Source organism: Terrapene carolina, unplaced genomic scaffold (genome assembly GCF_002925995.2).
Source record: "Terrapene carolina triunguis isolate 2854851 unplaced genomic scaffold, T_m_triunguis-2.0 Scaffold22, whole genome shotgun sequence".
NCBI classification, from domain to species: Eukaryota; Metazoa; Chordata; order Testudines; family Emydidae; genus Terrapene; species Terrapene triunguis.
Genome location: NW_020664373.1, coordinates 6,523,052 through 6,538,813, shown reverse-complemented (window position 1 = coordinate 6,538,813; position 15,762 = coordinate 6,523,052). Strand labels below are relative to the sequence as shown.

Genomic DNA, 15,762 nt, shown 5'->3' with positions numbered 1-15,762 from the left:
GGTTTTTTTTTTTTTTTTTTTTTTTTGCACCGCTTGGGGCGGCAAAAACCCTGGAGCTGGCCCTGGTTACAGCTGGCAGAGCTTTGAAAGCTACTGCATGGGGACTTTGCATTTCAACAGTATTAATCTAAATAAACATTGCAAGGAGGATTTATTAAAGTGCAGCTAAGGTCAGAAAAATGACTACGTAAAAATTGCACTATTTTACTCATCAGATTAGATCCATGTGTGTAGCCAGAAGCAAATCTGCTTTTTTTTTTTTAGTTACCAATAGAAAAGTTTCTCGCTCCAAACACAGTACAACTATGGAAAAGTGTGGCAGTCTCTATTCTCTTTCATGCATTGTCAACAGGATTGTTAATTAACTTTTGATTTCAGAATCTTTATTCTAGGTGATGATCCACAAATCACAAGACTTTTGGTCCCTGGCTGGGTATTCAGGGCTGGCATATGGAGACAGAATAATTTTTAATGAGCAAATTTGGTATGGAAATCCATAAGACAACAAACTTGCTTCATGAAACCATTTGTAGTCATTTTTCAGAGTAGGACTTCACTACAAGTAAATCCACCCTATTTTTTTTACAAATAAATTTACTTGTTTAGTAATATTCCATTAAATGAAAATTACCATGCTTACAGCTCCTATAGAGAAATATTAAATTGAGTTTCCATATTTTTAAAATCACATATCCTTCAATTACAGATTTATGATCTTCTTCTGTTTTGAATAAGCCGTGGGTATGATATTTATCTCCCAGATAAGTCCCCTCTGCACTGGATGAAAGTAACCCTTTGTTGTAGAACAGATCCTGTTTTCTTCCATAAATGGACAAGAAACACACATCTTATAGAAAAAGAAAGATGCCAAATAAATGAGTTATTTCTTCACTCAGTAACCCCATGAGGGACAGAGAATATTTCCTTTGTTGAAAACAGCTAAGAATTAAAATAAGCGAAAGGCTCTGTAAGACTCTGTGTGCATAAAAGAAAAATGCACCTCTTCCTTTTCTGCAAGTTTCTTTGCATGTGACCTACTGAGAAAGACTTGTCATATGGCTTATTCATACAGACCTTGCATAAGAATAATAGGAGTGGTAGGATCATATTCTTGTTTTAGAATTGCTTGAAACTTACTATGATGGGAATAATTCCATCATATCATACAATAGTAGTGAGTTTGTTTTCTCAGTAACATGACATGGCAGGCACTAATGCTGTTATCATTTTACTGTATATTATTTTAATTTAAAATTAATTTCATATAATGGAGGGCTGTGCTAAGGCTGAATAGTATAATGACCTAAACTCCAGATAGCCAAGCACTCCTGGACTTTAACCCCAGCTATACTACTGACTTGCTGGATGATCTTGGGCAAGTCCCTTCAGGCTTGGTTGTGATATCCTTCCTCACACTGAGTAATATCTATAGTAGGAAGAGAGCCTAAGACATAAGCCCTTGTATTAGAGGCCTGGTATGAGGCAGGACCTGGTGGATGGTGAGAATCTAGATTGTTGAGTCGGGCTGCAGCGCGTTCTTTCCTCCTTTCCCATTTCTCCATTTCCTGTTCTCTTTGTTGGGTCTCAAAATGTTGGGATCCTTTCCTCAAGATCCTTCTCCATTTTTGTTGGATGAAGGCTTGGGTTTCCTATGAGTTTATGTCGATGTGCACTTCTTCATGTTGGCTTTGAGGGTTCTTTGAAGTGCTTTTTTTGCCTTCTCCTCATCCACTGGCCTTGACTCAGTTGTGAGAACATGACCTGCTTCAAGAGCCAGTTGTTTGGCATTCAAAGAACATGACCAGCCCAACATAGCTTCAATGTAGGAGGTTTTGGCTTGGGACAAAATGCTGAGGTTGGTGCGTTGGTCATCTCTCTTAATTTGGAAGATATAGTGGAGGTACCACTGATGGTGGTTTGGAGTTTGTTGGTGGATCACTTTAGTTTTGTTAAGTATCAGAGGGGTAGCCGTGTTAGTCTGTATCCACAAAAACGAGAGGAGTCTGGTGGCACCTTAAAGACTAATGTAGAACTGATAAATGAAATTATTTTTAATTGTTCACTTTATTAATGTAACTTCATAAGTAAAGTTTTATGAATGAAACAACATTCATTCATAAACCAATTACCCCAATAACTGGCTAATTGACCATTAAGATGCTTGTTAAGATCCATAGCTGTTCAGCCAGTTGCTCTTGTAAATTTCACTGTCAATCCAATTCCTGCTTAAATCATTAAGACTTGCACTGTTTCAGTATTGTAACTTCTGTTCACCATTCATTACACTTGACTACATTGTAACTTCTGTTCACTGCCATCCACTACACTTGTCTATATTGTAACTTCTGTTCACTGTTTGCCATATTGTAATTCAAACCCCATTTTAAAACGCTTACTCCATTTTGTAAGGGCTTGCTGCAACCTTCATTTTTGCAAACCCTGCTGTAATCTTATTAGTTTAGTTTAGATGTGTGAATGAGGTATGTATGGATGATGGAATCAACCTCCAGCCCCAGCCTGTCCTGATGAAATAGAGTTCAAACACCAACAGCTGAAGATGCAGACAAGAGCCCTAACAAAGTAAGAAGAGTCCACCCCAAAAAGAGAAGAACAAAGGTACAATAGAAGGAAGATCAAAGCCAGGTCACATCTGCAATTGACGGGTGATCAATCACCAAACCCAGAGGCAGGGTGACACAGCAAGACCTATAGACTCTGGTTTCAAACTAAAGCCTACAAAAAGCATGGGTGAGATGGAAGACTTTGAAGGGTAACATTCTGCTGCCGACATGGAAGGGCATCGGTGCATGCCCAACAGAGACCCAGCCCTTCCTTGTGCCCGGCTTTCCTGGCCAGTTAGCCACCACAAGCTACGAACCCAAGCTGCAAAATCAAGCCACAAACTCAAGCTCATTGTAATTCTGGAAGAATTTCCTCAGCAACGGGGAACTGTCAGTTGAGGAGAATTTTGGCAAGGATCTTTCCGGAGGTGGACAACGAGGTGATTCCTCTATAATTTCCACAGTCTGATTTGTCTCCTTTCTTGAAGATGGTCACAATCATGGTATCCCTAAAGTTGGCTGGGATTGCTTCTAAATTCCAGATCTTGAGGATTAGGGCGTGAAGCTGACGAGCCAGTTCTTCTCCTTTGAAGATTTTGGCAGGGATTCTGTCAGCTCCAGATGCCTTTCATCTGTTTGATGGCTTTCTTTATCTTGTTCAGTGCTGATGGGGTTCTAAGGTTCTCCTTGATGAGATGTTGAGGGATTAAATCGAAGATGTTTTCATCAACATTGGAGTTACAATTCAGGAGGTCTTCCAAGTGTTCCCTCCATCGTGAATTGATTGATTTTGTTGTCCTTGAAAATGTTGGCTCTATCCCTGGATCGAAGGAGAGTTAGCCCTTGGGTGCGGGGTCTGTAGAGGGCTTTGGTAGCATTGAAGAATCCACGCATGTCATGGGTGTGGGCGAGTTGTTGGATCTCCTTCACTTTGTTCTCCCACCACTTGTTCTTCATTTCACTGGTTTTCCTTTATGTCCACCATCAACTCAAAGCTGAGGTTCAAAGGAAAGGAATGGACTGATGACCATCCATAGCAGATGAGTATCTTTCCCCTGGTATTCTAAGGCTTCTTTCTGTTCTCCAAGGATGCACTCTGCTAAGAACTCTGCTCTGGATTCTCTGCCCTCTCCCTCCCTTACCCCCACTGGTCCTTTTTTTCTGCTGCAGACCCCTTCTCTGAGCCTGACAACTTGTGCACTATGTCCCAGCTTGAAAAGGCACATGCACAAAGATGTAGAAGCTAAGGCTCACTCGTGTGTAAATTGGGGCTTTGTATGCATACATACATTTGCATGTGTTCAATCCTGATTTTGTGTGTGCAGCAGGTGTTACTCGTGCATTTTTTAGAATCTTGCCCATATTTCTTATGCCAGTGCTTGACACTGCTTTCAGTTGAGTGTATTGGGAGTAAAACAGCATTGCTCTAAACATGGTCCTTTTCCTAATGTTATTTGGGCAGAGAGTGTGTCTTTTGGTTGTCTGCAACGCTATTATAGAATGGAAGTTTTAATGTCTAAAATGTAGAGATACCAAAATCTGTAGACATTTATAAAAAAAAAAAAAAAGAAATGCACATGAGGGATATCTCCAAATGTGGGCCAAATTCTGAACCTGAGTTGAATTATTTCTGATTTACACTGGTGTAATTGAGAGCAGAATTTGACATTTTATTCTAAAATATGTTATACTTTTTTGTTCTTAACAGGGACAATATTCAGGCTTATATTTGAAAGTGTATAAAAATAGCTCTGTCTACCTATGGTAGAAAGTATGAATAATACTGTTATATGGTAACATGTCTGCTGAATAACCCTAATCATAAAGCCTGTTTGTGACATTGCTTTGTGTAAGAAAACATGCTGAGGCGATATTTGTTGCTCTTGCTACCATACAAATTAAACAAATATAGTACACATTTTCTTTTGTGTATTACAAAAACAGCATGTTAAGAGTAAACATGCATTAATCACTAGCTAGAGTAGTGCATACATTCAATATAGGTCTATTATATTTCTTTGATATTAGAACACAAAAAGTGACAAGTTAAAGCAGGCACATAACTTAACCTAGATTATTGAGTTTATACCTGTTATAATGTCATTTTTGTTGACTTTTCATTATAGTCTTAAGAAAATAATGGTAGCCAGCCTTTTGAAATAGTTGTCAAGAAGAAACCTGCCTACCCTGCAACATGAACTCTTCAGTGCCTAATACCTCATAGAATTTTTTTTTTAAATGTACTATATTGAAACAATTGTTCTTCTAAAATTCTTATCCATCTGAACTGATCTGGACATACACAGATTGAAAGCTCATTGTCTGAGGAATCTGGTTTTTGAAGTTGGTCAAACAGCAACCATCTGACATCAGAATTCTTCCTTGAGTCTTGTTTTTCTCCCCACCTTTCCCCAAGATATTAGCTGTGTATCAGTGTAACTGAAATATAGCCCCATGACTACAGGTGAGGCATAAGTAGTAGGATTGTAGAATCTGGTTTCCACGTGTCTAACAGTAACACCTAATACTTAGGCAACTCTCTGCTAGGTAACTCTCTGACACCACATTCTACAGGTCATTACCCTCTGATCCCACTGAGGGGTACCAAAAGAAACTGCATCATATGCTCAAGAAACTCCCTGAAGAAGCACAGGAACAAATCTACACAGACACATCCCTAGAGCCCCAACCAGGGGTATTCTATCTGCTACCCAAGATCCATAAACCTGGGAATCCTGGACGCCCCATCATCTCAGGCATTAGCACCCTAACTACCAGGTATCTTCGAGACCACTGACTTCCTAAGGAAACTACAGTCCATTGGTGATCTTCCAGAAAACACCATCCTAGCCACTATGGATGTAGAACCATCTCTACACCAACATTCCACACAAAGATGGACTACAAGCCATCAGGAACAGTATCCCCGATAATGTCACGGCAAACCTGGTGGCTGAGCTTTGTGACTTTGTCCTCACCCACAACTATTTCAGATTTGGGGATGATTTATACCTTCAAGTCAGCAGCACTGCTATGGGTACCCGCATGGCCCCACAGTATGCCAACATTTTTATGGCTGATTTAGAACAATGCTTCCTCAGCTTGCGCCCCTACTATACTTGCGCTACATTGATGACATCTTCATCATCTGGACCCATGGGAAGGAGGCCCTTGAGGAATTCCACCTGGATTTCAACAATTTCCACCCCACCATCAACCTCAGTCTGGACCAGTCCACACAAGAGATCCGCTTCTTGGACGCTACAGTACAAATAAGTGATGGTCACATAAACACCACCCTATACCGGAAACCTACTGATCGCTATACTTACCTACATGCCTCCAGCTTTCATCCAGACCACATCACACAATCCATTGTCTACAACCAAGCCCTCAGATACAAACACATTTGCTCCAATCCCTCAGACAGAGACAAACATCTACAGGATCTCTATCGGGTGTTCTTAAAACTACAGTACCCATCTGGGGAAGTGAAGAAACAGATTGACAGAGCCAGAATGGTACCCAAAAGTCACCTACTACAAGACAGGCCCAACAAAGAAAGTAACAGAACACCACTAGCCATCACCTACAGCCCCTAGCTAAAACCTCTCCAGTGCATCATCAAGGATCTACAACCTATCCTGAAGGACGATCCCTCACTGTCACAGACCTTGGGAGACAGGCCAGTCCTCGCTTATAGACAGCCCCCCAACTTGAAGCAAATACTCACCAGCAACTACACACCACACAACAGAAACACTAACCCAGGAACCAACACCTGCAACAAATCCCGTTGCCAACTCTGTCCGCATATCTATTCAAGGGACACCATCACAGGACCCAGCCACATCAGCCACACCATCAACGGCTCGTTCACTTGCACATCTACCAATGTGATATATGCTATCATGTGCCAGCAATGCCCTTCTGTAATGTATATTAGCCAAACCGGACAGTCTCTATGCAAAAGAATAAATGGACACATATCAGACATCAAGAATTGTAACATTCAAAAACCAGTAGGAAAGCACTTCAGCCTCCCTGGACACTCAATAACAGGCTTAAAAGTGGCCATTCTTCAAGAAAAAAACTTCAAAAACAGACTTCAACGAGAAACTGCAGAACTGGAATTAATTTGCTAACATGACACCATCAAATTAGGCCTGAATAAAGACTGGGAGTGGCTGGGTCACTACAAAAATAATTTTCCCTCTGTTGATACTTATACCTTCTTGTCAACTGCAGGGAATGGGCCACATCCACTTTGATTCAATTGGCCTCGTTAGCACTACAAAAAGTAATTTTCCCTCTGTTGAGATTCACCCCTTCTTGTCAACTGTTGGGAATGGGCCACATCCACCCTAATTGAATTGGCCTCATTAGCACTGACCCCCCACTTGTTGAGGCAACTCCCATCTTTTCATGTGCAGTATATTTATACCTGCTTACTGTATTTTCCACTCCATGCATCTGATGAAGTGGGTCATATCGCACGAAAGCTTATGCCCAAATAAATGTGTTAGTCTCTGAGGTGCCACAAGGACTCCTAGTTGTTTTTACTGATACAAACTAACACGGCTACCCCTCTGAAACCTAATACTTATGTATCATTTGAGATCTTTGCACTGTGCAAATTGGTGTGTGGGTGGATGTGCATACTATCATCCCACCTCCTCCACAGACCCTCTTAGGGGCACAGAATGGAAAGAGTCTCAGTGCTCCCCTGAACTCAAGGATTGTGACTGTCCCTGGCATTTGTCTCTCACTCACACACACACACACACACACACACACACACACGTAAAAGGCTCCTTATACCCTTTCCTCTCTCAGTATGCCCACTCGTGTGCAATTGACAATTTAACCCTATATATTCTAGTTTATGGATAACGCTACCTTAACTATTCTTTCTCCTCACATATTTCTTATTCTTTCTCTTATAGATGGACAAAAGAGGAAAAAATCCTTAAGAAAGAAACTGGACTCATTAGGGAAGGAGAAAAACAGAGATAAAGGTACAGTGAAGATTAAAGAAGTACATATTTATCTAATAGCTGTACATTTTTATGAGATTTGTATATTGAAATGTGTATCTTCTGCAATAGGACTGTGTTACCTAAACTAATACATTATCTAGTCATTTATTCCCCGATGGAAAAAAATACTATATATTATATTGTATTTTTTTTTGTCACTGCCATAATCTAGCTGCACTGTGCAACATAAACTTTTGTTACGCAAGCAATATTTTTTTCCTAGCAAGCGGAAATTATTGTTTAAAACATGGCAAACTATCATTGCTACTGTACAGTGAGTTTCAAATAAGTTCAGGGTGACACATATAAGGCCAAATTTTTGAGGATGCCTCGAACCAGACTCTAAAGTTGCACCCACAGTTTTGTGCTTGTAGATAATTGTGTCTAACATTGCAGTCACTGTTTTAGAAGAGGCTCTAGAAAAGTTGGCCTGGAATCAAAAACTATAGTTATGAAAGAGCATTAATGGCATTTAGCATTCTGACATGAATGTTGATAGAGTAATTAACTGCAAGAATGGAGCTTTGAAATGATATTTTGTAACTAATATAGCTACTGAGCCAGTGTAATTTTTTTAACTGTTTGTGCATTTCTAGAAAGGACACATGTTTGTTTCAGTTTGTTTTGTTAGTTTTTTTATGTCTCATCAATAAGGCTCCAGGTTGATCTGAAATGTGTGTGAATAAATGTTATAATTAAGCTTTATCACATTAAGATTGCTGATAAATTTCAGGAAAAAAATGAAATGCCTGTTTCATGTTTATTTTTAAAGATTTTTGTAATAGTTTTCCCCATTGATTTAGGTGATTCAATAGCCTAACTAAATTATGAGCATTATTTGTTGAATAAGTTAATGCAAATACACTTAATTTTCCTCACCTTACATCAAATGTCCAGCTTTTAGCCTTATTTATTTACCCATATTTTTAATCGCCATACTTTTCCAGGAATTTCTTAAAACCAAAATTCAGCTTTAAAATACAATTGAACAGATTATAGTGCAATGCAGACTATTACATGCTACAATAGAGTGAAGTATTAATTTATTTCAGTTTTATTTTTCTTATGACTATAGTTCTTCTATTCATTGAACTATTCAGGACCATATAGAAGCAGTCTACACACACACTGAATACAACAACCAGGTGGAGGCAACTGCGCCAAAAGACTATTATCCAACAAGGTTTTGGTAGTACATGGAAAATGAGGGGTCTCATCCTCCACTGATTCATGGATAGTTGACATTTTATAAACTATTGCATTCAACAGCATGAATCTAAGACTAGGTTACTTGCCTGCAAACATCCTTAGGCTCTTGAGAGCTAACTGCTTGTAATTGGAACTTGGTTCAAAAAAAAAAATTCTGTTGATAATTCATTTGGCAAAATAGAATCCAGCTTACTCTCCTGCAGCAGTGTCGCTCTGGAGTGATAAGAGAAGAAATATTAGTAAAACCTTACGTTTGTCACTAAGCATAGCAGATGTAACATTGAACACATACAGAGGCAGCAGAGGGGGGAAAATCCAATACAGTATAGCACTGTGTTAAATGTAAACTACTAAAAAATAAAGGAAAAGCAGAATTTTTCTTCTGCATAGTGAAGTTTCAAAGCTGTATTAAGTCAGTGTTCAGTTGTAAGCTTTTTAAAGTACAACCATAATGTTTTGTTCAGAGTTACGAACATTTCAGAGTTATGAACAACCTCCATTCCCGAGGTGTTCATATCTCTGATATTTTACTCCTATACTTTATTTTACTCTGATACTTTACTCCTTTTTGAACAAAGAATAACCATATTTTAATTTTTTCTTTCAGTGTGTGCTACCTTGCAGTAAATTTAATCATCTACCATGTTGCTCAGCTTCCTAGTTTTTTTCCCCCACAGTCTTCTTTAGTTTTGAGTAAACTAAGTAATTTAGTTTAGTGAGAAAATTCTGTTTGCTATTCATCCAATTTTCAAGCTAGTTAATAAACAGATAGTAAACAACACTGGTTCTAGAACTGATTTGTGACATGCTTTACCATAAACTACTTATGCACAAGGAACTGGCCACTTGTTCCTACACTCTGTCTTCTGTCTCTTTACCAGTTTTGAATGTGTGGCAGGATTTTATCTTCCATCCCAGGGTTTTGAGCTTCTTTAATAGTCTCTTGAGAAAATCTTTATTTACAAGCTTTTTTGAGAGTCTAAGGACTTGTCTATGTCTGTATAGTGCATTAATGTGCACCAGCTGGGATGCAAATTCCACTCCACACTGTCTGTGTGGACCCTGCTGATGCACACTAAAAGTTCCCTAGTGTGTGTTGATATAGGTCACATATGTCAGTGTGCAGTAGGGAACTTTTAGCATGGACCAGCAGGATCCACTCAAATAGTCAGTGTGTGACACGCTAGTGCACACTAACACACCATGTAGACAAGCCCTAAATAAATTGTATCTACTTGTTCTCCTTTAATTGGTGTTCTGTTCTCTAGTGTAATAGCTGATTGTAAAGATGAATTATGTATTTTGATAACCGTTCAATTACTTTTATAGTACCATCACAAACTTTTATTTTCCAGAATTGTACTTCCAGAGCTATTTCAATGCCTCTTTTCTTTCTTTCTTTCTTTCTTTCTTTCTTTCTTAGATTCGTAGATTCTAGGACTGGAAGGGACCTCGAGAGGTCATCGAGTCCAGTCCCCTGCCCGCATGGCAGGACCAAATACTGTCTAGACTGTCTTTATGTTTATTATGAAAAGATAGCATCTCACTTTTGTTACATGTAAATGCTTACCCTAGGATTACTCTTTTCCCCATATTTCATTATGAAAAAGATCATTTAAACAATATCTTTTTTTTTAAATCACTCTAGCCTTTTTAAATGTTTCTTTATTGTGTATAAGTTTATTTCATCCAACCACTGACTCTGGCAGGCTCTTACAGTACTGCTTAGATACTTATGAATATTTTTTTCTATATATAAGGTATTTGTTCTTCAGATTTTTTTCTTAGCCGTAGAATGTTACCTGCCAACAATTTCCATTCTGATAGCATATCTTAGGCTGGATTTTTGTTTTTTATTGGATATGTTTTTTTGAATGCATCTTGCTACGTAGGGCTGAATCAGTACCACAAGCAAAGGGCAACATATTGTTTGTGCTTATTCCTTCTTGTTTTTACTTACTTACTGGTGTTCTGTAATACTTATAATAACTTTAACTACACATTTTTACCTGTTTCTGTGCTGATTCTGTGGATTTTAATTTCTTATTTTTTCCCCTTTGGGCTGTTTCAAACTTGTCTCACTTAACACCCCCACCTCCCCCTTCAAATACTCTATCTTGAAGTTTAATATCAGAAGCCTATATGTTCCACTCCTGCAAAAAATAACATACAGGGGAACAAATGTGTGGGGAAAATCTCCTGTTCTACATGAGCCACAGAGTCCCTATTTTCCCTTCTTTCTTCAGAGGCTGCTGGATTGATGGAGGTGGCAGATAGGGAGGCAATAATGTAGAAAAAGGGAGCAAAGGGCCAGGAGACCATAAGGATCCTGGTCCCCAGCTGTCGAGTGTGTTCACCTGAACAGAAGGGTTCCCCCCTGCACTGCTCTGCAGCTCCCTCCTAGCCTACAAGAACAATAGCCGCTGCCCTGAGCTGTGCTCTGTGACTCTATGGAAGGGAACCACAAAGCACTCACTGGGACTAGTGCTGCCCCTTTAGAAAGCCGCTTTGCTGCTGTTACATGTGGATTGGCTGCAGGTTTGAGGCGTGAAAGGGCTGTCTGTGTATATTTAGCAGTAGGGTGACCAGACAGCAAATGTGAAAAATTGGGACAGGGGGTGGGGGGTAATAGGAGCCTATATAAGAAAAAGACCCAAAAATCGGGACTGTCCCTATAAAATCGGGACATCTGGTCACCCTATTTAGCAGAGTGGGTGATGTGGCCAAAGGAGGAGTTGGGCCACCATCGGGCTTAACCACTTTCCAACTCTGCAGGTCCTCACTATAGTTTCCCTTGTGGATTTGCTCTCCTCTCCACTGTACATGCAGCATATGAGCCACAGTGACTAAAATGTGCCTCTTGGTATTGTTCCCCTGTGTGAGGATGTGATTACACTGTGATGACTATTAATGAGCCAATCCCCCAAATAATGGTCTCTGTGTTACTTGAGTGCAGGTCACAGCTAACCTCCCTTCTTTTATGCTTCACAATGAGCAGAGTGTTATCCACATCTCTTGCATGATGTTTTTTTAACAAGCCTTTCTACCATTTATTTTATAAAGAGAATGTCTCCCAGTACAGGGCAACTGATTCAAAACAAACACTCAGTTCTATGGACGTGGGCCATACTCACACAAAAACGGGTCATGAGCACTCACTCATTCACGGTTACTTGTCCCAAGTTCTCCTGCGACTAGTGACCCAGCCTAAGAGATTGGGCTAGTAGCGCCGTTCTTCAGGTCTAGGAAGGGGGCACAGTTAGGGCAAGGAAGGAAATAACACAAGTAGAGCAATGTGTCTAGGTTTCCAGAACACCTGTTATGGGCTAGATTATGGCTGGCCTTTATGTTGGTGCAAAGAGCCTTCCCTTCCCTGGAGCATCCCCTGTGCAGGGCCTGCCACAGTTGTAGATCCTGCGCTTTGAGGGGCCCAAGGACAGTTACCTCTGTGTTTCCCCAGGGATGAATAGTGCCTGAAAAGGCGCAGTGAATGGAAGGGAGAAGGTGGGGCCTTGCTCCCTGCCCTCAGGTACTTCTCTCTCTGCGCTAGCCCTTAGGGCAGGGCAGGCACACTGTGGGAAGCAGGCTTGGGAAGGATTGTTTTTCCAAGAGGTGCATCCTCTCCTTGATTTCTCCCAGATGGTGCATCCCTGCACTATCCTCAACAAATCGTGGTGCCCTAGAGGTACAGTCTAGCTTCATCTATCAAAGGGGCACAATAATACATATTTTACTGGGTATTGTGTGATTTAATCACTGATATTTCAGGATCAGATCTAGTTCTACTCACTTAACAGCAGATTATAGCTATGTCTATATCTATCTATAAAGTATATAGCTAGATATATAGATATATACTTCTATTACTTCTGCATGAGTGAAAGTATCAGTAGCCAGATAAATCCCAGTGTTTTCTAAGGTCATCACAGGCAGGAAAAGAAAACTGAATGCTCTTTAGTCAGATTTATATCAGTGTTTTGTCATTTTTGACAGCTACATCTATCATCATTTAATTAAATGGGAAAAGGCTCAAAAACTTAAATACCTTTTTGTTTGTTTGTTTTAACTGCTTTGAGTGACTCATCACAGCAGGGTACAACAAATCTTGCCGGATGTGAAAAGCTAAACATTAGAGCAAGCACCCCACCCAAATATTGTAGTCATTGTTTTCTCTTCTCCACCTCCTTGTATTTATAGTCACTCTGGCCATCCCTCTTGTTGTCTGTGTGTGTCCCTAAGCATTTCCCAAACATTCTGTTGTGCTGCTGACAGTGAGTGCGCTCAGTTCGGGGGAGTAATAAAATGTCAGTGTTGATCTGAATGGGATGCCTGGCATGCTGACTGCTGAGATCCTGTTCCCTTACAAATTCACTTCTAATTTTGATGACAGGAGAAACAGAGCCATTCATCTGTCTCTAGACAGTGATATGGGTGTTAGTTTAAGCATCCCTTCTTTGACTGTGCACCCTTGCATTCCAGAGATAGATGCCTCCTTGAAAGGATTTCTCCTGCAAGATTTTATCAGTGAGCTGATTCTTCGCTCCCTCTCCCACAGCCTCCTCTTAAAAACATATAGTGAGGTATTTTCCTTGAACACTAACTAGAACCACATAATAAAATTCAGAAGGTACATGCATAGTGACATCATTGCGGGAGTTTAAGTCTCTGCAATACGGTACAGTATGATCGTTCTGTTTTATTTTAAATATTTTGTGCTTTCAAAAAACACTAGAGATGGACCATGAAACTTTTAAACTTGATTTGTTCAGCAACTGAGAATTATCCGATTTGCCTGTGTTTCTGTGTGGAATGTAAACATTTAGGGCCCAGTTCAGCCTCCTGAACCTCAAGGAGGCTGTACCTGGTGGATTTTTTTGACCAAGGGCATTGCTGGTTATTTCTAGAGAAAAAGCACTTCTGTGAATAAATATTTGATTTGTCTTTGCAGCCAGAAATTCTGGAAACATTCTTCTTCTTCCATGCTTATTTTCCACCCATTTTCTGTGAATTTAAAAGTATTTCTTACTGTTTACACTTAGGCTGCTTCAGTAATAATTCACTCTAATGTTGTCAGTATGCCTTGGCTTATTCTAAGGAGAGAAGAGTTCCATAATAAATACAAAAAGTATCTTTTTCATTATAGTATTTTTGTTTCAGGCTTTGTCAGTGCCCTATTGTGTTTTGTTTTATTAAATTTCTAAAACATGCCTCTTGTGATCTCTAAGCATCTGAGCAATTTTAAAAAACACATTATGTCACTTCTGTACTAATGTCAACTAAGAACTTAAGGGACTCTTCATTTAAAAAAATCAAAATCCTTCACACAGAAAAAGGCTCACTAAATCAAAGCATGGTGGAAGGCTGTATGATCTTAGACCAGCTAGCAAAGTTCCAGTTGCAGATCCCTCACTGAGAACACCTTGGGTGAAATCTTCACTTCACTCCATTGAAGTCAGTGGAAGTTTTGCCACTGACTTCAGTGAAGCCAGAGTTTCACCCTGCCTCCAGTCTTCAGACTCTTGAATTTAATTCTTCTTCAAGTGATCGTATATGCCCATTCCACTGTAGGTGTGTGCGCACCTCATGCACAGTTGTCAGAGATTTTTCCCTCAGCAGTATCCATCGGGGCAGCATAAATGCCCTCTGGGCCCTGGCTCCATGACACATATGTAAAGGGCCGCGCTGACCCCAAACTCCCTTGGTTCCTTCCTACCACCAGTGACAGTTGTTGGAGCTCTCTGATCTTTGTATCTCCAAGTCTTCCCTCTTATAGTGTATAGAGTACCTGTAGAGTTAGTTTTTGATCTCGTGTAGTGTGTACATATTTAGATATAAGAATAAGTTTAGGATCTTAATTTTCTAGAGTGGTTTCCTAGTTGGATAACCGGGCTTGGTTCTGGACTAATACCTCATTCTCCTGGCTTCAAAGACTGTCACTCATGTAATAAGTCTATGCCAGTGAGCTGCCCACACCCCAGCTTCCTTAAGTGTCTGGCAGAGGTGCATGTGAGTGACATGTGTGACATTTGTAGAGGGTTCAAAGTCCAATTGAAAAAGAACAGGGCTGCCAGACTCAAGTGCCAGCTTAAGGAGTCTACGCTTTGCCCGCTGTTGGAACCTTCCCACTCAGAAAGGGAACCGAGCAAGTATGAGTTGGCTAAGAGTGCTCTCCCTCTTCTAACGAGCCTAGAGGCAGATCCTCATCGCCGGTACCTAAGAAGAGACAACAGAAGTCTCCCAAAGTCTTGGTACTAGGGCCTTTGAAGTCTACAGTGAAGGCAACAAGCGGAAGCAAGGACTTGGAGGTGTGTTCAAAGAGGAGGCATCCCCAGACACAGTCTGTAACTCAGGAGGAATTACTGGCTCTGGAGCCTGAGAAAGGTCTCCTGAGCCCAATCCCTGAAGTACCAATACATTTTTTAGTATCGCAGACTCAAGAGCCCTTTCTGGTGTCCTCTACACCCAAGGCTTTCAAGGCAGCCAGATTGTTGCTTAACCTGATGGGGCCGGCTTCCCCTGCTGTTTAAGAATCTTGCTCAGTACCAAGATTGTAAGTGCACCCTCCCACGGTCGTGGCTTCAGCCCCAGAGCACCATTTGGTACCAGTGGCTTTTACAGTTGTGTCTCCTCTCTATAGGGTGCCATCTAGAGGGAAGCCAGTGATGATCTTGCCGGTCCCCCCATCTCCAGACTCTCTGCTGGTCTCCCTGGTACCAATGGGGTCAGCTCCTCTTTAGTCTGAGGGAGTGGACTCCTCATCAGACTCAGAGGTCAGATCATATGTGTCTTGACCTAAGCATGCCAGCAGCCCCAGTGGGGAGCCTGCCCACTGTGGTATCAGCCACAGCTTCATCACTCTAAGGACCAATGGCCTGCACTTAGCTGGGTCCTGCCTCCATATCAGTGGCCCTCTTGAGTCTTCTTTCCACATTCTAAAGCCTTTCCACTCCCTT

The 15,762-nt window shown here is 40.7% G+C and overlaps 1 protein-coding gene across 4 annotated transcripts in view; it reads left to right on the top strand.

The window, feature by feature from the left end:
* The window catches only part of LOC112112643 (rho GTPase-activating protein 6), a 456,011-nt gene that overhangs the window by 390,700 nt on the left and 49,549 nt on the right, over window positions 1-15,762 (top strand). For all 4 annotated transcript variants that reach the window (XM_024208628.3, XM_024208629.2, XM_024208630.1 and 1 more), the window contains exon 3: window positions 7,508-7,579. In XM_024208628.3, coding sequence (XP_024064396.1) covers window positions 7,508-7,579 — 72 coding nt within the window. The remainder of the gene's footprint in view (window positions 1-7,507; window positions 7,580-15,762) is intronic.